General features: G+C 51.0%; 1 protein-coding gene across 1 annotated transcript; it reads right to left on the bottom strand.

Moving 5' to 3' along the window:
* Nucleotides 1–834: 834 nt before the first annotated feature.
* Nucleotides 835–24,054, bottom strand: LOC131835451 (piggyBac transposable element-derived protein 5-like). The gene is made up of 2 exons (XM_059179743.1): nucleotides 23,736–24,054; nucleotides 835–953 (listed from the first exon to the last, which is right to left on the bottom strand). The coding sequence occupies exons 1-2, from the start codon at nucleotides 24,052–24,054 to the stop codon at nucleotides 835–837; spliced, it is 438 nt and encodes a 145-aa protein (XP_059035726.1).
* Between the last annotated feature and the right edge of the window lie 779 nt (nucleotides 24,055–24,833).

The following is a 24,833-nucleotide window of genomic DNA, read 5'->3' as shown; positions in this document are numbered from 1 at the left end:
TGCCTAAAGCTGCACTCCTCCTCTTACCTCCTGGACCCGGCTCCCTTCCTGAGTTGCCACGACTGTTGTGGCAGTTGACACATCAGACTCAACATTCTGAAAGCACAGAGGCACCCCTAAGCCTACTGCAGCATTTTTTTTTTCCATAGCCGAGATATGGAAGCAGCCCACGTGTCCAGCAACAGAAGACGAAGTGGTACATACACACAATGGTATATTACTCAGCCATCAGAAAGGATGAGATCCTGATATTTACAACAGTATGGATGTACCTAGAGGGTATTGTGCTAAGCAAAATAAGTCAGACAGAGAAAAACAAATACTGTATCTCCAGGGATGAATCCTTGAAAAATGCCCTACATATTCAAGTTTTAATGCAGGACCAGAAGCATCAGTTTTAGCATATATCACCATGATATAAAATAAAATCTTAAAAAAAAAAAGGGAAATAATAGGACAACAGCAATTAGGGTAAAAAGACTTAACAATTGTCTTGCTCATCATCACCAGCACCACACCAGTTACACGTCTGACCCCCAGGCCAGCATAGCAGGTGTGAGGACAGGTCCAGGCAGAGAAAGTGTTACTTGTCACATTTTTTGAAAAATGATAAACAGAAGGGATGCCTGGGTGACTGGGCTGATTGAACGGCCAACTCTTGATCTCAGCTCAGGTCTTGATCTCACGGTGGTGAGTTTGAGTTCCACACTGGGCTCTGTACTGGGTGTGGAGCCTGCTTTAAACTAAACTAAAATAACTAAACTAAACTAAACTAACACCTCTGTCAAAAGTACGTGAATTCACAACTTACATGTAAGTCAAGTTCTACTTGTTCTAAGGCAGCTTGAAAACCAAGATGTCGTTATCAAGACAGGAAGCAAGATAAATTGTGTATTCCATGTGCCGTGAGATGACCCCTACTGCATCCAAGTCAGCCATGGCCCTCCACACATCTGCAAGAGAGGGTATATTATCCACATTAGCACAGAGGAAACCAAGGCTCAGAGAGGTTAAAAAAAAAAAAAGAGTCCAAGATCATAGCATCATTTAGCAGCATAGCCAGAATGTATAGGAATTACCTCAAAACAGGCCACACTGGTGGAAGAATACCTTAGTGTGGAGTTATGAAAACCCAGGTAGAACACTGCCTCAGAAAGGCAGATAATCAATAAAGGAAAAATAAAGAGGTGCCTGGGTGGCTCAGTCAGTTAAGCATCTGCACTGGGCTCAGGTCATAATCCTGGGATCTTGCCCTATGTCAGACTTACTGCTCAGCAGGGAGTCTGCTTCTCCCTCTGCCTCTGCTCCCCATTCATTCTCATAAACAAACAAATCAATAAAATCTTACCCAAAAAAAGAAAAAAATAAAGATTATAAGCTTACAATAAAGATATGAATGATGAGTCAAAGCTTTCAGTGACACACACACACCTGCCTACAGTTCTCTGGTGAAAACATGGGTAGAATTGATGGGGTTAGAAGAACAGGAGGCACATAGGCCCGGACAGCACAGCCCCAGCAGATGCAGAATCCTGGTGTAGGTTTAGCTAGCTTTCATTGTCCTTTAAAATGTCAAAGCTAAAGAAATCTGGTAGGGTTATTGAAGTCTGATCCTGGGGGATGCCTAGTTGGCTCAGTCTGTTAGGCAGCAGCCTAACATGACTCAGGTCATGATCACAGGGTCCTGGGATCAAGTCTGGCATCAGACTCCTTACCCAACCAGGAGCCTGCATCTCCCTCTGCCTGTTGCTCCCCCTGCTTGTGCTCTCTCACTGACAAATAAATAATCTTTAAAAAGAAAGAAGAAAGAAAAAAAGAAAAGAAAAATAAAATCTGAACCACAGTATAGAACAACACAAAGGATGGTACTTTCTTGGGCTGATTTCTGTTTGTTTGATTTTAAGTAGGCTCCACAGCCAGCACGGACACTAGTGCAGGGTTTGATCTCAGGACCCTAAGACCATGAACTGAGCCAAAGGCAGACAATCAATTAAGCCACCCAGGCACCCCACTTTCTTGGGTTCTAATGGGACTTTTCCTAGGTTCTAATCCTAGCTGTACTGGCTGCCAGGGGGAATGAAGTCCAGCACCACAAGAAAAGCATCCCAAGGCAGCAGTCCTCTGCAGAAGATTTGCTGGTGGCTGCCATCATCAAAGAGTCAGTGGGTGAAGTTGTTGAAGCACAGTGGGAACAATGATAGCCACTGCCTTTTGGGTGTCACTGAATCATCCTACTCATCTTCAGGAAGCCTGGCCCTTCTCCAGTCAACGCAGCAAAAGCAAACTTGTTAGAAGAACAGGGAAGGGGGTCATCTCCCTCCCTCCCAGAAACTGAAGCAACCAGCCAAACAGTGCAGCACTGGAGTAAAAATGAAAATATGAAGGAATGTGGGGGCACCTGGGTAGCTCAGTCTGTTAAGCATCTGCCTTTGGGTCAGGTCCTGATCTCAGAGACCTGGGATCTGAGACCCACATCAGGCTCCCTGCTCAGTGAGGAGTCTCCATTTCCTTCCCCCTCTGCCCCTGCTCCTAGCTTTCTCTCTCTCTCTCAAATAAATAAAATCTTTAAAATAAGAAATTTAAAAATGAAGAAATGAATCAAAATGCAGAATTCAGAAACAGAACTACAGATATAAAAACTACATATAAAAACCTGAAATATGACCCGGTGAGTGAGGAAGGATTATTAAATCATGATACTGTATGAATTGATTGCCAATTTTTTCTTAGAACATAGAGCACACTGCACTACATGAAAAGAAAAACAAAAAATTAGGATTGAATACAAAAACAAAATTATCAGTGTTATTCCATCAGGTGTTTCTCTAACCTACTGATCAAAACCTCAGTTCATCCTCCAAAAGAATCTGGGCACCACCTCAGCACACACGAACACATTTTCAGGCCACAGTTCACACTGCTCCAGTCCCCACTCTAAGTCCTGAGCCATGGGCTCCTCCAGGCAAAGCCACCACCGACTATGTCAGGGCCCCTGCCCTAGAAATCCCCAAACCCAACCACTTCACAACAGGGAGACTCAGGGAGATTCAAATGGGCAGAAACGTGGGACTTTGACTTTTTTTTTTTTAATTAAAAGAAAAATACAGCAAGAAACATTTCTAGCACAAAGTGAAGAGCTAATCTCTCACAATGTCGAAAGTATTATAATTATCAATACACCATCAATAGTTTGGTAGGTCAAACAGGCCAAAAGCTGGAAACACAAGAGGAAATGCTCACAGCAAACAGACCTGAAAGCCAGGGCCTGGACCGGCTGACATGGCTCTGCCACTTACCACAGCGAGAAAGTGTAACTTTCCTGGGCCCCAACTTCCCTCCTGGCCAGCAGGAAAGTGGCAACACCACAAAACTCATGTCTGGTTGGGGATTACGTGAAAGGAGAATGCTCGGTGAGAGCCCCGCCACACCGCCCGTCCAGCCACAGTCTGTGCCCAGTGAATGGGAATTTCCTCTACTGCAGCCACACGAAGAGCTGAAGGATCTGCACAAGATGCCTGTTTATTTACCAGTCACAAAACCACATTCTTCCATAAGCAGAGAGGGCAAGAGACCCCAAGAGATGGGAAGATCCCTCACCCTGCCTGGACCAGGCTTTCAAGACAAGTTGGAAAGCCCACAGCAGCTCTGCCACTGACTCTGAATGAGCCTTTGGAAGACAACACCATCCCAAACAACAGTTTAATTTACTTCTCTTTAAAAAGCAGTGAGACATTGGGACGCCTGGGTGGCTCAGTTGGTTAAGCAGCTGCCTTCGGCTCAGGTCATGATCCCAGCATCCTGGGATCGAGTCCCACATCTGGCTCCTTGCTCCGCAGGGAGCCTGCTTCTGCCTCTGACTCTGCCTTCCACTTTGTCTGCCTGCGCTCGCTCTCATTCTCTCTCTCTCTTACAAATAAATAAATAAAATCTTTAAAAAAAATAAAAAGCAGTGAGACAAGGTCTTGGCTACATCTTCATAAATTAACAGCTTAGGAGGCTAAACCCCAATGATTTAGTTATGTCCCCAGCAGGCACACCTCCACTCGTGGGCAGCTTCAGGGTGAAAGGGTGCCTCCCCATCTATGAGGACACCCTCGGACATTCATCTGCCTGAAGATGCTTCCTACCCATGGGCATTTACTCCCTGGAACCCTCCCCATCTAAGTTCCTCTCTGGATGCTGCACGAGGCAACTTCCTCACACCCCCATCACCACTGGCGACACCGCAGCTACCCCTGAGCCTTCAAGCAGGGTGCACCTGTCTTTGCTGCCAAGCGTCCCATCAGCCCAGTTCCATCACTGTTTTCTGTACCCATAATTAATTAACTTATGCATGTATGTATTTATTTATTTTTACAGATTCATTTATTTTAGGGAGAGATAGAGACAGAGATACAGAGAGAGCACACACACACAAATACAGGGAGATAGAACCTCCAGCAGATTCTACACTGAGAGCAGAGCACACCTCAGGGCTCAATCCCACCACCCTGAGATCATGACCTTAGCTGAAACCAAGAGTTGGATGCTTCAACGACTGAGCCACCAGGCACCCCTCTGTACCCTTAATCTTAAGAAAAGACAGACACCGCTTCTTTCTGTCAGCCACGGCCTCATAAGCCATCTGTCACACAGTCAAAGCTTCCAGAGGGTAGGACCAGGTCTGCAACACCAGTGATGCCAGAGTATCACCATAAAACTACAATCTAGTGAGTACCAGGCTTTGCTCTAAGCTCCTAATATGGCCTTCTATTTTGTACCCCTCACAGACCTACATGCTAGGTATTATCCCCAGTGCACAGAGGAGGACACTGAGGTCCATGGCTTACCCAAGTGATCTACTTTTATGTGGCAGCAGCAGGGGCCTGAACCCGTCTGTGACTCCAAGACCCCTCTGTCAACTCTGCTACTCATGCAGCCCCAACACAGTCATCAAATACCTCCCTAAACCCTCATACCTCCTGTGAAAAAGCATGGTCTTCTGCCATTTCCCAGACGGGAAGAAAGCTAGCTTGAGCCAGATATAGTGACCTGCCCATGATGGTACAGGCGATGTCCCCCCTGTTCTCCCTCCAACACCCATGTCATTCTGCACGAGGCCCCATGGGGTCCTTCATGCTTCCAGTGGAAAACTCTGGTGAGACCACCAGTCTCCTGGCAGGCCTTCATCTTGACCCTGGAGGACAGGACCAGTTAGGAGAAACCGGCTAGTTAAGCCTCTGAAATGGGGTCCTACCACCCAGGAAAACCCCCTTATCTCCAGGGCATTGCCCGTGTGAATTAGCTGGCTTTGTAGAGGGCTCCACAAGCACCAGCCTTGCTGAGTCACTTTCTCTAAGGTGGTGGCTGAGACAAAAAGGACCCAGGAAAGAAAGGCATAGGCTGTTGTGGAACTCCAGTGCCTTGGCATCAACAATTAATGTGAGAAGCTGCCTCTGCTCACCAGATCTGCACTTTATGTGGGGCACACTGTTCAAAGTTTACACCCCTCATCTCTGTAACCTTCACGACAACCCCTGGAGCTCCCTGCACCATCATTACCACCTCACAGACAAGGAGACAAGGCATGAGGGGTGTGTAGAATGATGCAGCTCTGTGCTGGGGCCAACCTGGGGAGGACTCCCACAGGCTTGCTCTTCCCACTGCTGCAGAAGCAGCTGAAAACAACGAGTTTTGTTTGTATTATGTAGAGTGGAAAAGTCAACCATAAAGGTCATTCAATTTTTAAATGGATTATTCCTCAGGATAAAAACAGTTCCAAAAAATAATTTCCAAGAAGTTCAACATATTCCTCCTTCCAGGTGCCTGAAATGTGATGGAATGTTGTTAAAATAAGTTCTGGCCCATCAGCATGCCAGACAGAAACTGGAAGTAAGCTGTTGCAGGTCCCCAAAGGCTCCGTCACAACCCTAAGGAGAAGACATATAACTTTCACTGTCCCAAAGTGGTTATGTTAAAAAAAAAAAATAGGCACAGGTGGAACATTTTAAATTACAGACTTTCAATGCAGGGGCAGTGGGGGCAGGGGGGGTGTCCCCCCACTACCCCCAAATGTTTCAGCTATATATAGTGACTCATCACAAGTACCTACAAGGCGACTGACAGGCAACTGACCGATGAGGAAGGTATTCGGACCGCTTAACAAAACCAACACAACTTAGAATCTTCATTATTGAGAAGAGAAAACCATTTATTAAACACTCGCCATGCACCAAACCCGCTAGGCACTGTCACACGCTCTACTCATCACAAGGCTGCCAAACTCAGTGCAGAAACTGAGTCTGAGTAAGTCACCTAAGGTCATGTAGCACCAGAAACTGGATTCCAACCAGGTCTGACATCAAAGCCCACCCCAGCTTGCTGCAATGCTTCAGCACCTAAGCTTTGTGATGATCAATAAACTACATTCTTACCAATGTTTACACATCTCTGTTAGAATTCAGGGAAAGGTTTTTAAAAATTACATACACAAGGGGAAAAAATAATGCAGGTTCTGGAGGCAGGCTTCCCAGTGTTCAAATCTTGGCTCCTCCACTTGCAAGCTGTGAGACCTTGGACTCCTTTAGCTCCCCTGTGCCCATATATCCATGCATTAAAATGGTAGCCATAACAGACCCTATCTCCTAAGGCAAATAAAGCATTTTGGTGTTGGTGTTGGTGTTGTTGTTGTTTTAAGATTTTATTATTTATTTGACAGAGAAAGAGAGACAGGGTGAGAGGGAACACACACAGGAGGAGTGTGAAAGGGAGAAGCAGGATTCCCACTGAGCAGGAAGCCTGGTGAGGATTAGATACCAGCACCCTGGGAGCATAACCTCAGCTGAACAACTGAGCCACCCAGGTGCCCACAAATAAAACATTGAGAATCATTCCTGGCATGAGTTAAAACTCAGAAGGTGTGGGCTGGTGTTACTTCTTGCTGGGCACTAGATAGGGTCAGCAGCCTCGGGCCCACTGTTTTAGCAACTCATTTGCATAAACAAAGCCCAGGCTCAGCCACTTTGTGCTTACCCTATGGTTTCTTCCTGTCACTAACATCTCCCCTCACTCCTGCTCTGTGGCACTAAGCTCTGGGCCTCAACTTCCCATCTGTCAAATGAGGTGAGGAGCCCAGCTGATCTACCTGAGGTCCTTCCAGCTGGACAACCTAGGATTCTTGGTAACTCAGGGCCCAGAAATTTCAGAACCATCCTAACACAAACATTACCAGATGACACCCACTCATTTTCCTCAAATCTTCTCTTCCGTATTATGTATAAATGCTTATTTTCATGGCAAATCTTCTCCAAGATCCCAGAGCTCCATGAGCACCCAGAATAGGCTGGGCAGGCATCCCCAGTGCTGAGGCTGGGGACATGATGGTTAGAAGCTCTGACCCCCAGGGGAGACGGATTCCAAATCAAGCTGCTCTGATAAGCAGGTCCTCCCCGTTAGAGAGGATTTCAACAGAGCACAGTTAAGAGGAAGTGCAGGCAAGAAACTCAGAACTTGGCCCACTGGACAGAGGGCAGTAGGACAGTGGGCCGGAGGGGTGACAGAGGGATGGAGAGGAACGGCACGATCAACAGAGGCCACCCAAGGCAGCACTGATGCTCAATGTGAGAGGGTGGGCTGGGGACACACTGTGAAAATGGCTTCACAGGCAGGAAGCAAGCCCAGCTCAGCACAAAGTCCTGAGCAGTAACCTTCTGGGACCAGGTTGGACACTAAGGTGAGCTGAAAATGGCTGTGGGACCCAGTGCAGTCTGAATCTCACCCATGCTTCTCATAGGCTGGGTGACCCCGGACCAGTTATGCTACATCCTTTAATATTTCCTAAAGAGTATATTCACTCCATAACCCTGAGCCATGTTCTCATTTCGGTGAGTGTGGGAGGCCGCAATAAGGCTTGAGACAAGAACCAAACCAGACTCTGACTTGTGCCTCCTTTAAAGTCCAAATAACCTAACAAAAGGTTTAGGAAGGGAAAAGTTGAGTAGCACTGGGAAAGGGTCTGTGCTATGTGTTGTGCGCTCGCCTACGTGACTTCCCACATGCTTGCTAAACAAATGAGAACAATTCGGTTGGGCTAAAAAGTTCGTTGCTGGTCCTTGCTGCCTTAGTACAGCCCATAAATTACTTTCAGGTTTGCTGTATTTGTACTGGCATCAGCCATTTGGCGTCATGAGGAACCGTGGTTGCTTAACTAGACACAGATGTAATGTCACTATATATATGGCCTTAATGCTTTGAATAAACTTAGCACTGTTGGACATCCTCCTCAGTGCTCCTCCTGCCCCCCCCCATCTCTTTGCTTCTTGAGTTCTTTTCTTCATCCTCTTACTCTCATGTTCCTGGTTGATTTGTTGCGCTGGCCATGATAGGTGAGGATCTGATGGTGCCCACAATCTACAGGGATCCAATATATATAACTAGGACAGCCTGGAGGGGGGTGGGCAACGCAGGCTGGACAGGGAGTTAAGAAGGAGTCAGGAAGGGCGCCTGGGTGGCTCAGTGGGTTAAGCCACTGCCTTCAGCTCAGGTCATGATCTCAGGGTCCTGGGATCGAGTCCCGCATCGGGCTCTCTGCTCAGCGGGGAGCCTGCTTCCTCCTCTCTCTCTCTCTCTGCCTGCCTCTCTGCCTGTCTCTCTGCCTACTTGTGATCTCTCTCTGTCAAATAAATAAAATAAAATAAAAAATCTTAAAAAAAAAAAAGGAGTCAGGAAGAAGTCATTCCCACACTTGAGGCATGGGTTGGTACTGACCAGAGACACTGGGTGACAGACGGTGTCCTAAGACTGCTGTAAGACTAGCCGGGTCCAGGCAAAGCACCTAACAGTGTGTAGATGTAACCCATATGTAAAAGGGGGGTGCGGGGTGGTGGTTGCAGCTGGTTGAGCATCTGACTCTTTGTTTTGGCACAGGTCCATTCACCTGGCCCATTCACCTGTGCCTGCATGTGTTCTGTGGTGTACTCTTTATCTCTCTCTCTCTCTCAAATAAATAAATCTAAAAAAAATTAAAAAAAAAAAAGGAAGTCCGGAAGAATCAGGAGACCTGCTGTTAAGGTCCCAAAGACTCCACCCTCATCAACTAGCCTCCGGAAATAAAGTAAGTGGATGCCCAGGAGCCTCATGGACACAAAACTTTCCAAAGCAAAGCTTTCAATTTCATACTGGAGAAAAGGTTGCTGTGCAAATTCAAGACAAAAACGCCGGCCAGGGTGGGGTGGGTTTGGACGGGGTTGGCGCTGTAGGGCTCTAGCCACTAAATGCCCACTGCCCAAGCCAGGAGCCTGGAGTCTATGCAGCCAGTGCTTCCTGAGGCTTCCACATCATGGCCTCACCCTGAAGTTTCCTCCTGGAAGCTCCTTACCCAGGGAGGCCACCTGTGAGCACCCCCTCACACACACCCCAGCTTCTGCCCCTCCATCCAGCTGGAGTGAAGGATCCCCAAGCCTGCTCTCTCTGGTCTCTCCTGCACAGAGAGGAGTATGTGCCCCGGAAAGGAGGGTCCCTGAGGATATCTGAGTCCCTGGGCCGAAGACAGCTGGCTTGAGAATGTGGGGTTTCTGCGCTCTAGGCACAGAAGTTCCTAGAGGAAACAGGGTAGGGAGCTCCAAGGTGGAGGGGAGTCCCGGGAGTCTTGGATCGCAGATGCCAGTGGCCCCCTAGTGGAAGGGTTTCAGTGACTCCAGAGGTGAGAGGGGCCAGGGGTCAGGCCTGGAGGTGGACAAGGACCTGTGGGGTAGGGGGCCGGAGATGGAAGTGATCCCAGGGTGGTCGCAGCCCCAAAGTAGAGGTGTGGGGATGGGGGTGGGGGGAAGGGGTCCATGGGCCAGAAAGGAATGGTATCCTGGGGCTCCTGGGTAAAAGGCACTTGAGGTGGAGGGGGCCCAGTGGGGTCCAGGCTGCGTGGGCAGAGCCAGCTCCTCTCGGGCTGGGGAGCCTGGCAATTCTGAGGGACAAAATTTTCCATCAAGTTCTGGAAAAGAAGCCTGTCAGCACAGGCGTCTCTCCAGGGGTCAGACGAGCCCAGTGGTGCTGGGCCGCTTGATGTCAGTAGGGCCCCACGGGTTCCCTGGATACCGAGAAGTGGAGCGAGGGCTGTGGGGCAAGGGCTGTGGGGTGTAGGAGCACCAGGCCACCAGGAACCTGTCCGCCAGGCCCCCCTCCTGCTCCCGCGGACGAAGCAGCAGGTGGCAGCGAGCAGGAGGGCCCCAGCCTCCCTCTCTCCCTAGCACCCCTACCCATCCCCAGCCCCTCAGTACCTGAGTCAGCGGGGCTCTGATGCAATCCCCCCGCGCCCTGCCTGGCCAGCCCAGAACCCCTGCCTCCCCGGGAGGCACTACTTGCGCAGTGAGTTCCCTGGGCCTGCAGAAGGCAGTGGGTGGGGCAGGCAGGTGCGGGCGCGCTGTGGCGGGTGGGGGGCGGCAAACATCAGTGCATGCCTCTGCAGGCCCAAACACCCTCGCCCAGCCTCCTGTTCTGTCCTGTCAGGTGAGGGGGCTGGCTGCGCCCCCTGCCGGCTCCCGCTGCTCTTCTGCTGATGCCAGGACCCCAGTCCCCCGCCCAGTCCAGGCCTCCCTGCCACTGCTTGAGCTCCAGGCTAGGGCCGCTGCCGCTCCTGGGTGGCCGAGCTGGGGCCCCGGTGCGGTGTGGCCGGCACTTTTCTCTCCCCAGGGCACAGTGGAGCCGCGAGGGAAGGCCTGAGGGGATCTTCCGTTTGCTCAGTGCCAGTGGACACTCTCCAGGGGTCTCTCTACCTGGTGGGCTCCACACATGGCCATCTTGGAACCCCCGGAATCCCCTTCAGAGACCAGGTGAAGCCCTCCTTGGGGAATCCAGGCTCCTGGGGCCAAAGCAAGTTGATCTTGTGTACTGCTGTGTTTGTTCCCTGGCCTGGCGTGGATTGACAGTTGCTGAATTGATCTATTCTGGGGTCATCAAGGGCAGAGGAAAGAGTTCAGGGCTGGGATCCCCAGGCCTGGGGTCCACACAAGGCTTGGAGCCCTCTTGGCTGTCCCTGACAGAATGACCAAAGAGGAACCCTCAGAAACATGGATCTGCCTTGAACTGGCAGAGCATTCAGGGACAGGAAGGGGAAAGTCTCCTTCGCAGAGTATCTGGAAGCCTACAGTGGAAGATGGAATTGTCTGAGCCATGGTCATTAGTGTTGGGCCAAGGAACCACTGGCTTGCTTCTCCTACCTGCATCCTAGGTCTAAAAGGGTGTCTGGGTGGCTCCCTCAGTGCAGCATCTGTCCAGGGTCCTGGGATCCAGCCCTGCATCTGGCTCCTTGCTCAGTGCAGATCTTGCTTCTCTTTCATCCTCTCCCTCTACTTGTGCTGTCAAATAAAATTAAAAAAAAAAAAAGTTAAGAGGGGGGACAAAATGGCACAGAATAGGAGGAGGCGTCTTTTCAACTTGTACCCCCAAATGATCTGATTACCTACCAATCACCCATGAACTCCAATCACCCATGAAATCAGCCTGAGATCAGAATTATACACGTCTGGATCTCTACAGGGGGAGAAGATGCCAGTGGGCAGGTAAAGCGGAGTGGGAACTGAGAACTGATATCAGAAGATAAACAAAAGGGGGAGGGAGCTACCAGAGGTGACCAGTTGGAAAGTAATACCCCAATATGAGCGAGAGTGCCCTGTGTCTGGGGATCAGCATTAACTCGGAGACAGGTTGAAAGCACTCCCAAAGAGCAAAGGATCTAGGGGGAAATTGTGGGAATCGGGGCGGCTAGGGACAGGGGCTTAAGTCCCCAGGCCCAGGACAGCCTCCCCTGGCGCTGAGGCAGAGAGAGTGCAGCAGAGAAACAAGCTCTTGGTCCCTAAGCTGCCAGCGCACCCGAGAATGCATGGGTCCCTTTCCTGTGAGGGGATGGGAGCCACACCAGGCGGCAGAATGCCACAGTCCTGCTATAGAGCCTGAGATACTCCCCTGAGAGAGGTATAAAGGCCCAGCCTGTGCCCTTTGATACACGCCCTTGTTTCAGAGCCTGGAACAAACTCTTCCCCCAGAGAGGTGCGCGAAGGCCCAGCCTGGTGCTCTCGGACCTGTGTCCCATTCTCAGAGCCTGAGACCCGCGCATGAACCTCTGCCTTCCCTGAAATTGGTGCGTGCAAGGTGGGTGCTCTTAGACCCAGAAAAACCAGGCACTCCCAGCCCGGGCCAGCAGGAAAATCTCAGTGTGCGATTGCTGCTTAGAACCTCTCTAGCGGTCTGGAGGTGCCCAAAGCTGCTGCTGCTGCCGTGGTTTTGGGTACAAGCAAAAGATCCTCCATCCCCAGGGACAGCGACTTGGAACCTGCTCTGCCAGTGGCCAAGGGGGAACTTATTTGGGCTCTGCAGCCAGACTGAGGCTTCTCTCTGAGAAGGAGATCAGGGTGCGGTTTGTTTTCCTCTAAAACTACAAAAACCATCAAAAGCGGTCAAAGTGAGGGGAAAAAAAAGTGAATAAACAAAAAACTGCCAGAGAACAAAAGCCTGAAAAAAAAAAATTTTCCTCAGAGCCCACCCCCTTGAGGGGGGCGGGAGGACTTAAGTCAGGGAACATCATTGACTGAAAACCCACATGGCAGGCCCCTTCCCCAGAAAACAAACCAAGAAAGAAAAAAAAGAGAGAGAAAAAAAGTACTACAAGAGAACCACCACTACTTCATAGGAAAACTTTTATTTTTCATTCATTCCCACTATTCTGGTTCATTTTTTTATATATATAGGTAATTTTTTTTACCCCAGCAGGATTGTGGAAGGGGTTCATGGCTGAGTGCCTCCCAGGTCTGACCCAGTGTGACACCACCCGGTGCCTGCAGCTGCCCTCTGGAAGGTGTTGCTTTAGTGGCAGAGCCAGAGGGCACCAAGCGTGTGTCTGTCTCCAAAGTCCTAGGCACCACATCACAATGCCTTCCTGAGAAGCAGAATCAAGGACAGTTGCTGATCTTCATTCCTTCCCACCAAAGGTATCTCATACACCATCTTTGGAAGTTGGAGCCAGGGGGCGCCTGGGTGGCTCAGTCGCTTAAGTGTCTGCCTTCAACTCAGGTCATGATCCCAGGGTCCTGGGATCGAGTCCCACACATTTGCCTCCCTGCTCAGTGGGGAGCCTGCTTCTCCTTCTCCCTCTGCCATTCCCCCCACTTGTGCTTTCTGGCTCTCTGTGTGTCAAATAAATGAATAAAATGTTTTTTAAAAGTTTGGGCCATACTCTTTCACCATTCTACTTTCCCTTGGGTAATTTGCCACCTCCCTGAATTTACCTGCATCTTTCCCAAAATCTACTTATCTTCCAGCCTTCTTGACCATAATGAGTCTATAAATTTTCAATAGACAGTGTGAACTTACACTTGCTAATATTTGCATAATATGCACCTATTTCGATCTAAAAGAAAAGCTTCACACCGCAATGGTCTCTAATCTCCAATTAGGTTCTGTTCCGGGATCCCACTGGAATTCTACGCACCTGTCCCCTAAGATGCCATAAATTGTGGTCCAGTTTCCCAGCCAGTCAAGGAAAACACATGGGAAATCTTGCTGAAGTATGAGTAAGAGCCAACGAAAGGGAACATATTTATCTGCCTCGAATGCTGGGACCTGGGGAAAGCAAGTTTCATTACAGACAAATCAGGAAGGAGGTGCAGATTGCTTTTTATGTCACTCTGGAGTGGAGGTCTGCTCACTCACAGAAGCTCAAAATCTTCACAAAGGACAATGCCCCCCCACCCCCAAAGTCAGCTGGGGATTCTCAGGAAAATGTTAATTGAAAGTATTATGGATTCTCCAACTTCCCAAAATGCAGGAGGAACATCTACAAGCAAGACTGTCACCACTTTTAGACAATTACACTTATTTACATTTTTTCTTCCTACAAAATCATCCTCTCTCCCAATCCATGATCTTCTTTTTGTAACAGATTCCTAAAGAAGGAAACAGGTGTCCTCCCATTCCAGTTCCATCCAAAATAATAAAATAAAAATCTTTAAAATTAAAAAAAATTGTGATTTGTTGAGACAGAGCACATAAGCAGAGGGACAAGCAGACTCTCCCACTGAGCAGGAAGCCCGATTTGGGGCTCGATCCCAGGACCCTGAGACCATGACCTGAACCGAAGGCAGGCAGATGCTTAACCAACTGAGGCACCCAGGAAGCCCCAAAATAATTCAATTTTTAATCACTTTACCATAGACACTTTTGGGTGGCTTTGAAACACCAGAATCTCATTGACTTATCAGTGTCCTCTTCACCATCTCAGAAAAGGACTGGGTGCCTCTCAGAGGCCTCTCTCCCCTCCTGACCCAGGTCCTAGCCAAAGGTCCTTCACATTAGAGTATGATGAACTGAGGTGCTGCCGGGAAGCGGGATGGGGTGTGGAAGCACCCTGGGGTGGGGTGGGGGGCTCTGGGGCCCTCCCACTCCCAACCTCAAAGACAGCGCCTGCTTTCCCCTGGGTTTGCCCTCTTTAAGGTTCCTGGTTGCTGCAAAGTTCTGAAAATCTCCTAAGTATAGGTACCCTGGGTTTGCCCTCTTTAAGGTTCCTGGTTGCTGCAAAGGTCTGAAAATCTCCTAAGTAGCACAAAAGCCATCATGTGCATTTTGGCCACATGGGACAGAGGGAGTTTAAAGGAAGAAAGATAAAGCTCCCCAGAATGAGCCAACAGCTCTGGGCTTCCCCGCACATCTTTCCTGACCCTCAGAACCCTGGGAAGGAGCCCCTTAGTGCAAAGTCACAGGGGGAGCCCACGCACAGCCCAGGCCTCCTGCCCCAGGTCCTCTCCAGCCATAAACTGACCCCTAGCCCCTTCCAAACCATCTACAGCCTCAAACCACCGACGTGCGGTTCAGCACCCATCTCCAGAGCGCCGGATGCACCACGTGGCTTCCCGGCACCCTTCCCTGGCCGCTCCCAAAATCACCGTGGGAACGTCGCAGCAAGGAGACAGGGAATCGATTTTTATCCTCTGGGTTGTCTTCCCTCGTAGCCCCTCAGGAGTCACCACGCAGCAATGCCGCATGGGCCCTACTGCTCTGAATCCACTTCCCCCGAGGAATCCGCTTTTCTTCAGCGTCTGTGTCTGCAAACCCGGCTCCTCTAACACCCCCCACCAAACGTACCATGAACCAACTGGGGAAGAAGTTCATTTCTGGCCGACAAGCCTTTAATCCCTGAGAGCTGTGGCTGATGCGGGAGCAGCTTTTCTCCAAATGGTGATTTCGATACGAGGTCCTTTTGCCTGCTGGCCCCCAACATCCCTGACGTGTGGCTCCGAGGGGCCTCCCTGCGGCCAGGCCTGAGAGTGGAGCCCACCCTTGGGCTCATTTTCCACCACCCTGAATCCAGGCAGCGGCCCCATCTCACTACAAAGGGTGCTGAGTAACGAGGTGCCGCCACCAGGAAGAGAGGCAGCAGGTCAGACAGATCTGGAGAATGACACTGGCCTTCAAGGGCCCCTCACAAGGGAAATACCATTAATTAGCAGATCTGACCAGATATACTGTGTTCCACATTCACGCCGTAAGGATGGGGTTTCCTCGAGCCCTAATCAAAGGAACTCTTTCACCCGAGATCACTTGACCAATCAGTGACTCAGTTTCCTTATACTAAAAATGAGGATAATAATAGCTCACAAGATTGTTTTGAGGAGCACACACATTACAAAGTGTTTAGAGGCACCTGGGTGGCTCAGTGGATAAGCATCTGACTTCAGCTCAGGTCACGAGCTCAGGGTCCTGGGATAGGGCTGTGTCAGGCTCCTTGCTCAGCGAGGAGTCTGTATGTCCCTCCCCCTCCCTCTTCACTTCCTGCCCTCTCTCTCTCTCTCAAATATATAAATAAAATCTTAAAAAAAATGAAGTTCTTAGAACACTATCTGCACATAGTACAAAACACACAAGCACTTGTTAAACAGATAAAAGGGTACAAGAGGCTGGCTTCCCTTCAGATTTCTAATAGGCTCCTGTCTGGGGGTCTCTAGCTCTTAGGAAGTGGGCAGGCCACAGAAGCCCAAGGTTGTAGAGTTCCTCTGAGGCCAAGTTCAGTTTTCTATGCAGGACAGAAAACCTGTAAAATACATCCCGGACTTGCTTCGCTGCCTTCCTAGTAGGGAATCCGTTCCCTCAAGAGTGGTCCAACCTCTCTTCCACTATTGGGGATGTAGAAAACGTTTAGACATTTCTCCATTGGTGCTGATTCCATCCTCATTTTTAACAATCTAGCTGTGTGTTCATCTGGTCTTCTGTTAGTTCCTTTATTCAACAAATACAGAGAACTCACCGTGTCCTAACTGTGACCAAGACATCCAGCATCTCATCCCACAAGAGAAACATATTAGCAAATGTGGCAGCAAAGAGGGATGGAGTAAGGCAATGACATCTGAATCAAGACCAAACTAACAAGCAGAGCCTGCCATGAAGAACATTCCAGGTATGGGCCCCATAGGCATGAAGGCGGAAATGAATAGATTATGTGCAGACGGCAGAACAGGGGACTAAGGGGACACTGGAAAGGAAGGCTGCGGAGCAGCTGACGGCATTGGAGGCCTTGCGAAGGACTCTGTAATTCCCTTTGGTTTCAGCCGGAAGCTACATGAAGGTTTAAGCGGGGAATCATCAGATTAGCCTATATTTGTAAAAGATCGCTCCTCTTCCACAGAAGACATGGGGATGGGGTGGGGGTGTCCACGAGCCTAAAAGCTGGAAATGGAAGCAGATGAAGTTTCCAATATCCTGGCCAAGGAGTGAGTCTGTCGCAGTGAGAGTGTCAAGATTTGCAGTTCTAAACTTTTTAGTAAAGTGGCTTATTAAACACACAGCTAACTATGGCCCGGGGTTCCTACTTTTGTAATAAGTTTTTTCTGAAACTCAAAAAGGGGAAAGGAGCTCTCTGCACCACGTGCCAGTCGGGGCGGAACATCGTCGTCACATTACAGGGTGTTTTTGGAGCCTGTTATCCTTTTAGTACGACATCCCTCCCACCCCGAGACAACACCGGGCCTCTTTCTGCCAACAGAAGTTGAGTTTTTCCCTTTCCCTCTTCCTTCTTTCGAGGGCAGAGCTCAGGGCTTCTCCAGAGATTCCATCCTAAGTTCGTAGATCTCACCGAGCCAACCACATTCCCCTCCCCGTGGGCGCCAGGAAACGCCAGAAACATCTGTATCTGCACCTGGACATGGGACCTTGGATCCCAGCTACAGTTACTTGTGCTTTGGTAACAATGCCATCATGTCGCGTTTCAGGACATTTTCATAAATAAGGCCTCGGGTCGGGATGCTCAGGGTAGGAAAGGGGTGGGTCCGCCCCTGGGCAGAGTGGCATACCTTCTCTCTCCTCCTGGCCTTTGCCCGTGTTGGAGATGCCCTGTTCCTTCCTCTTCACCTGAGTAATCATCATCTCTGCTTCCAGAAGCAGCTCAGGGGGCCACCTCCATCAGAGGGGCCACCTCCTCCCCAAACCCGCTGGACCAGGTGACCCTCCCCAGAATTCCATATAAATCCCTGTGAACATTGATCCCACTGCTTCCCAGAGGCTCTTTCTCCTTGTCTTTACTTTGTCTCTCCTGCTGGACCCCAGGAGACAGGTCTCACTCATCATTTTATCCCAGCAGGGTTCAATATGTTGCTGAATTAACACATGGCATGTCCCGCACATCGCTGGCAGCTGGATGAACTGGAACACAGTGTGGCAGCATGTACTGAAGCAGGGGTTCTCAGAGCACCAGGGGGCTCAGTTGTGAAGCATCTGCCTTCGGCTCTGGTCATGATCCTAAGGTCATGGGATCCAGCCCTGCGCCGGGCTCCCTACTCAACAGGGAGTTGGCTTCTCCCTCTCCCTCTGCCTCTCCCCTCCCTCTCAAATAAATAAATAAAATCTTTTCAAAAAATAAATTTTAAATACATTTTTAAAAAATTAAGCAGTTGTTCTCAGCTGCAGGTGATTTGGCTCCCCAGGGGACATATGGCAATGCCTGGAGAAACGTTTGGTTGATGTAATTGGAGGAAAGGGTGCCACTGGGCATGTGGTGGGGAGAGGCCGAATGGAGGTGGCCAACATCCTGCCATGTACAAGACAGGCCTCAGCAAAACATCACCCAGTCCACGAGGTCGACAGTGCAGAGGGGAGACCCGCATCTAATCTAGGACCTGGCAAACCTTTTCCTAGGTTTACATGCTCAAGGGAAATGTATCTGTCCGTCAAAACCACAAGAATGTATCTGTCCGTCAAAACCACAAGGGAAATGTATCTGTCCGTCAAAACCACAAGCTTATCCTCAGAAGCCCCAAATTGGATGCCATGTAAAAGACCATTAACAGGAGAACGGATAACTGACTACCGTACCTAGGTGATGGAAAACAAAACACGATAACGAAATTTAAGATGCCACATACACGACAACAAGAAGGAATCCACAGATGTCCTGAGGAACCGAACCACCAGAGCAGTAACAGGCAAACTTGATCGCTGGTGATGGAAGAGAAGCAGGGGGCAGGGAGTGACTGACTGGGAAGGAGCAGGAGGGAACTTCTGGTGTGCTCAGAATGTTCCTGATCCTCATCTGGGTAGTAGTTACACACAGCGTGCTGCATGCTAGGACTCACGTGCTGTGTGTGTATATTACACCTCAGCAATCTTTACCAAAGGCAACGGTCCTCTAAGAGCCCCAGCGGGCAGGAATCACACACTGGAGCAGGTCCTCCGAGCATGAATTTCTAAGGATTTCAGTGCACAGCCGGCAGGAGCATTGTAGATATGTTTCTGGAGACCTATTTCACCACAGACACCAAAAACCTTACAGTGGGTCCTTGATTCAATTCTGCTTCGGTCATTTTCTGCTAAGGATTGTGCTACAGATGTGCACACAGACTTAGGTTTCAAGAATATTTATCACAGCAGAACAAATACAAGAGGGAGGCAGCAACAACACCGACCCAGAGGAAACTGTGTGACACCGCAGACTCATTAAAATCGACATATAAAAATGTAAATGGAAAACGACTACAATATATTAATTACAATTAAAGAGCAGGTCACCCAAAAGGTGACACCTAAGATATATGAAGAATATACTCAATATGATTAACTATGATTAGCTAAGGTCATGAGGGGTTATGGGATTTCTTAAAATTTTATCATTTTTCCATAAAATGTACATATATTACTTATTAATAAGAAAAAATACACAATCACACTTCCTTAAAAATAAAGGTGAGTTTTCAACTCTAAAACTGAGTACCAGGGGCTCCTGGGTGGTTCAGTGGGTTAAAGCCTCTGCCTTCGGCTCAGGTCATGATCCCAGGGTCCTGGGATTGAGCCCCACATCAGGCTCTCTGCTCAGCAGGGAGTCTGCTTCCTCGTCCCTCTCTCTGCCTGCCTCTCTGCCTACTTGTGATCTCTATCTGTCAAATAAAATAAATAAAATATTTTAAAAAAATAAAATAAATAAAATAAAACTGAGTACCAGACCCCACACAACCCCCAAATTCCCCATGGATTCAGAGCCCTGCTGCCTGCAGAAGCGCTCTATCAACACTCATCACAGTGGCTGAGACAGATTAAATAAAGAGATAACATTCCAGATTTCCTGTCTCTTATCCGACTGTGCAGATTGGTTACACAAATCCAAATCCTTACATGCATTAGACCTCACTGAACTGCGTACGCCCTGAGAAAAAGTTACAAGCAATTCCCTGTAAAAATACAAAATTATTTCTGACAGCAAAAGTTTTCAGATGCTGTAAAGAAAAAAAAAAACAAAAAAGGCACGACCTTTCCTGATTAATCAAGTCTCCCTCAAGAGAAGGCTACCACTTCCCCAGGTAATCTCATCGCCTCAGAGGATACCATGTTTCTCTGTGAACTGGAGGTGATCGCGGCTCTCTCAGAGTACTCGCAAAGGTTTGGCGTGGTTATGAAACGGAACGCTATGACTGGGGCCCACTGGTTGTGGTCACCGTCATGCCCACAGCCTGAACACCACCTCCCTCCAGGAAGCTCCCTTCTCTGAGTTCTGTGTGGTAGGGGCACGTGGCTGACTATTAGGGAGCACTGCATAAGGCGTACCCTGTCGCTCGCCCAGACACCCAGCTCCTCCCGGAGCCACCGAATGCCATAAAGAGCTAAAGCTGGGAGCAGGGGCTCACCGTGGACACCAATGACGAGGGCCCAGGTACCTCAGCTCACAAACCCATTACGAGAGTATACATTTAGCTCTAGCTTTAAGATGTTTCTCCTCTTACTTCTCAGTCAAAAAAGACTTTAAGCCGAGTAAACCAACAACAAACCCTAAGATAAAACATTTAACCCTGTTAATTTCCAAAGCCCTACGGTTGTCTTCAGCTTCTCAAGGTCACACCTCCCTGCTGAATGATTACCGAGGGTTGCTGACATGGTACACAGAGAAAACACTCTTAGGATGTCCAGCCTCTAAGAGAAAAAGCAAACAGCTCAGAATCCAGCCAGCCACAGCAAAGGAACCACCGACAAAGTCAAACACAGAGGGGGCCCTGAGCATCTGGGAATCTGCCTGTTCCTTTGCCCCCTCAGAGGGAACGAGTCACAAGACTGCTCAGAATGGGAAATGAAAAGGGCAGAATCCCGGAAAGCAGCAGGTCCTGAATTTCATGCTGCTTCCAAGGAGTGAGCCCACCTGCTTTGTCAGTTATTTACACAGTGGGCAGGTGAGGCTGACAGCTTGAGGGGGTTATTTTAGAGGGAGAGCTGTAAATCTGATCAGGAGAAGTTTCTGGACACTGGGGTCCCAGCACACACCTCCAGCTTCCAGGCTGACCCTCCCTTCAGACAGGGTTTAAGAGGTAGCCGGGCAAGCATGGTCTTTGTATTTAAATCACCTCAAGGGGGCCCATATCTCCAGGCACAACCAGAACCCAGGGAGGAGAGGGAAGGGGAAGAGGGAGAGGGTACCTCCACTCCTATCTGCTGACTGCACTTCTGGAGCGCCTGGTCCAGGAAGCTAAATGCGTGGACAGAACAGAAGGAAGAATCTGGGAAGACTGGAAGACTAGAAGAGCTGCTCGCGGACTAGTCTCAATCTGAACCACAGAAACACCTCTGCCTCCCCGCCCTCCTCCCCTCGGCTGGGCACCAGGTGCCTCCCTACTGCACTCCAGATGCAGATCCAAGCTCAGGGGTGCCCAGTGCCAATGCCTCTCTCCAGTACAGGGACTCTAGGGCATCAGCAGGACTCCCAGACAGCACCTGTGATCTCTAATTTAAAACCAAAACCAAAATCCCCAACCAGCCCAAGCCAGCACAAGCAATACATATTTATGTGTAAGACACCTATGCACACATACACATTCACTTATCTACACACACACACACACACACACACACACGCTTTTGCAGCAGAAGGCAGGCAGGAAACCTGTTCCCTAAGTCCTTTGCTTTCCTCATCTGCTTCTAGCAGCAACAGCCATTTCTGCTACGGATTTTCCTATTCGAGGGTTGATCACAAATCCAAAAGCCACCGTCCTGTTTGCCACCCTTTCCTACCCCACCGGCCCGCTGACGTCTGTCAGTGAACCAGGGAACAAAGATGGAAGACAGGCCCAAGCTGCCTTCCTTGAAAGTGGGGTTATATTTGACACTTTAATAAACCTCAGAGCCTGAGCCTCTCTGCTCTCAGACTGGCCAGGGTGCAGCTCTCACTCTTAACAAACCCGTCCATCTCTTTCCCCCCACCACAGGGCACAAGGGTTTTCTCTGCCTGGCATCTATTTCCAGGCCCCATAAATCATATCCCATTGTTCCAGGCCATCTGAACTCATGCTTAATAAGCCATCCACCTCACCCTTCTGCCACCACCCCGAATTTCCCACAGGGAAAGACTGTTTCAAGAAGAAAAGGAAATTCTTCATTAGGGCTGGATTTTAAAAGCAAGCTTCCACAAAAAACTGGAAAACAAAATTGGGAAATACCATCCAATAACCACTAAATGTCTTTGGTTAAAGCACCTGCCTGCCTGTGATTCTTGGGTCCAGGTCTGAGCTCAGTGCACATCCAAAGGAAGCAGAATTTGAACCTGATGCTAAATGACAAATGATCCTGATCTTCATGACCATTTAAGTGCCGCAGTGGCTAGATTAAATTGCTCTGATGCAGAATTTCTCCCAAGTATAGGTTACTGAGAAACATAATATTGCTTGAAAATGTATTTAGGTGCGCTCATCCTTCTCAGACCAACACTCATGGCTCTTAGTCATAACCAGGCTTAAGCTAACACGATTCCCTTATTTTCCCCAGAGAGGGAGGGAAACAAGAGGACATGATCAAAGATCAAAAACTGGATCACAGCACTCACAGCATCAAGTCTGCCAAACCAGAGCTCTGGGTACGTACAATTCTTAAAGAGCTAATTGAATGGAAAACAGCCATCTGGGGCTGGAAACCCTTATGACATCCTGGCAAATGTATGGGGTTTAAAAGGATTATGCAGGGTGATGTGACTTTCAAAATTCCCAAACGCTGAACTGAAGCCTAAATGAGAATATGTTAAATTCACCCATTCCAAAACACAGCACACTTGACTCGGACCCTACGAGCCCAGCTATAGCCCAGGGTGTCCACACTGCAGCCTTTCCATGGGAGGTCTGCAGACCACTCCCTGCTGAGAGAGTCCAGCCAACCCAATCAGCCTACCAGCAGGCTGTGGCACAAGGTCCAGATCCAAGCCCAGGCACCAGCCAGCGTTCCCTTTGGCCTGCCCTCCTATAGTTGAACAACAATCATAGAGAGCCACAGGGAGAGCGGCATTGGGTCCAGTAGGGCCACTCTGGTCCTCCACAACACTGGTTGCACACTCTTCAACACAAGAAAATGGTGTGCAGAAACAAGGGCCTGCCACAGTAGGCTGTCGAGCAAGGAACAGAAAGCATCAGGGGACAGGTGGGACTGCTGGCTGGTCTCCACCTCTCCCAGAGGCCAGAGGCCACAGAGCTTCTGCAGGCTAAGCAGAGACGTGTCAGAATTACCTTCCCAAAATGAAGGCAGTAAAGGAGGACTTCAAGCAGACACAACTGCCAGCAGGCCTGCAACCCCCAGATATCAGGGGCTTGACCATGACCGTGTCAGTAAGCAGAACACACAAGTGCCTTCCGGAGCGAGAGCAGACAGCTTAACGCTGCTAACTGGTCCTCTCACTCCTCTCTGCTCTGAGCAAGTGATCCTGAAAGGCATGGACAAAGTTGGTCAGATTCACTGGAGAAAACACGAGCCAGTGAAGACGTCCCGGCTCGCACTGGGCCTCCCTCCAAAGGCTGACTGCCCCACCCTGGCACCTGGGTAACGCTGCTCTGGGGCCATCCACACAAAACGATTTACGCACCCCCCACCCGCAACACACACACGCAGACACACACACACAAGCTGCATCGGGCTTTAGGAACCTAACTCAAACGCACCCCTAACAAGCAACCCCACAGGTGTGACTGGGTTGGACACTCCCAGCAGAGAGGGAAGCCCCCCCCCGCCCCGTCCTTGCCAGCGGCAGGGTGCCGCCTGGGCCTCCGCCTCATCCTCTCCATCCGAGGAGAAGTCGGAGCGGCCCCCACCAACCACCACCACGCAACCAGATTGATTCTTGCACTTCAAATCCCCGCTGCCTGGGCCCCATCTGTGTGCTGACGCGAAAAGCCGCCCTCGAGCAGCCAGCCCGCGGAGCGTCTGGAGTTCTCCCGGCCCCGCGCTCACGCCTCCCCAGGCCGCCCCCGTCCCCGCGGGCCGCGCCTTACCGCCAGTGTCCTCGAAGCGCGTGGGCGGGCGGTCCCGCAGCGTGGCACTCCAACCCGCGTTGGCCTCGTCCTCGTCGGACTCCTGCGCTTCGGGGGCGCCGGGAGGCGGCGGGGTGCCGGGGCGCTCCTGTTCGTCGTCCGAGGCGGCGGCCGAAGAGGAGCACGAGGCGGCGGACGTGCTGTAGAAGGGGTCCCCGCCGATGTCCGGGCTGGACTCGCCGAACACGTCGTCCCAGATGTGCGGGCTCTCGCAGCGCGCGCGGGCCCCCTCCAGCAGCGCCGGCGCCCTCCTCCGCGCGCTCCGGCCGACCTCGGCCATGGCCCCGGCCGCCGCACACGCGCCCGCCCCCCACAGCGCCTCCCAGCCGCACGCGCCGCGGCCCGCCGCCCCCAACCAGCGCAGCCCGCACGCAGCACGGCGCCCGCCGCCCCGCGCCCGGCCGGCTCGCAGTCTTGGCCGCCTCGGGCCCAGCGCCCGAGGAAGCGCCCTCGGAGCTCGGGCGCCGCAGGCTGCAGGCCGCGGCGGGACGCAGGGAGCGCGGGCGGGAGGCAGGGGCTGCGGCCGGGCCCAGGCGCCGCCGCTACCGCCGCCGCTGCGTCTCCTCGGCGCCCGCTGCGTCCCCGCGCGCCCTCCCGAGGCACCCCGCGCTCCCTGGCCAACCTTCCCGGGCGCGAGCAGCCAGAGACGGACCCCGCCTACTCGCACCTCCGGCCCGCCGGCCAATGGGGAGCAGGCAGGGGCGGGGCTTGCGCGGGGCACGCCCCACACCCCTCGTCGGATAGGAGCGAGGAGAGCAGCAGTGGCGGCGCCGGCGGGGGCGACAAGGGGGAGGGCGGCCGGTGGCGTCCTCGCCTGCGGGACGTGTGGCCCGGGACGGCCACCCGCAGGCACCGCGCGGCCCCGCAGGGGGAAGGGAGGAACCGAGTGGGTGTCGGGGGTTGGGGGGGACGCAGCCGGTCTTCCCGCCGCCGGAGCCGGCTCACGGAGCGTGAAGCCCCCGCTCTGGGTCCCCTTCCGTAGTCAGCGCCGCGGCGTCGGCGGCGGGGAGCTGTCCGCCCCAGTGGTTCTGAACCAGGCGCTGCGGAAATTCCAGGTAG

Source organism: Mustela lutreola, chromosome 7 (assembly GCF_030435805.1).
Source record: "Mustela lutreola isolate mMusLut2 chromosome 7, mMusLut2.pri, whole genome shotgun sequence".
NCBI lineage: Eukaryota > Metazoa > Chordata > Mammalia > Carnivora > Mustelidae > Mustela > Mustela lutreola.
Note: the sequence above shows the minus strand (reverse complement) of the source record. Positions and strands in the feature narration are given on the sequence as shown.

Bases quoted from the DNA above. Each gene is read 5' to 3' on its own strand.
- LOC131835451 (XM_059179743.1), bottom strand. From the start codon at position 24,054: ATGGCCGAGGTCGGCCGGAGCGCGCGGAGGAGGGCGCCGGCGCTGCTG. The intron at 954-23,735 runs GTAAGGCGCGGC...CCTCTCTTGCAG, and splicing joins GCGCTTCGAGGACACTGGCG to ATGTGTGGAGGGCCATGGCT.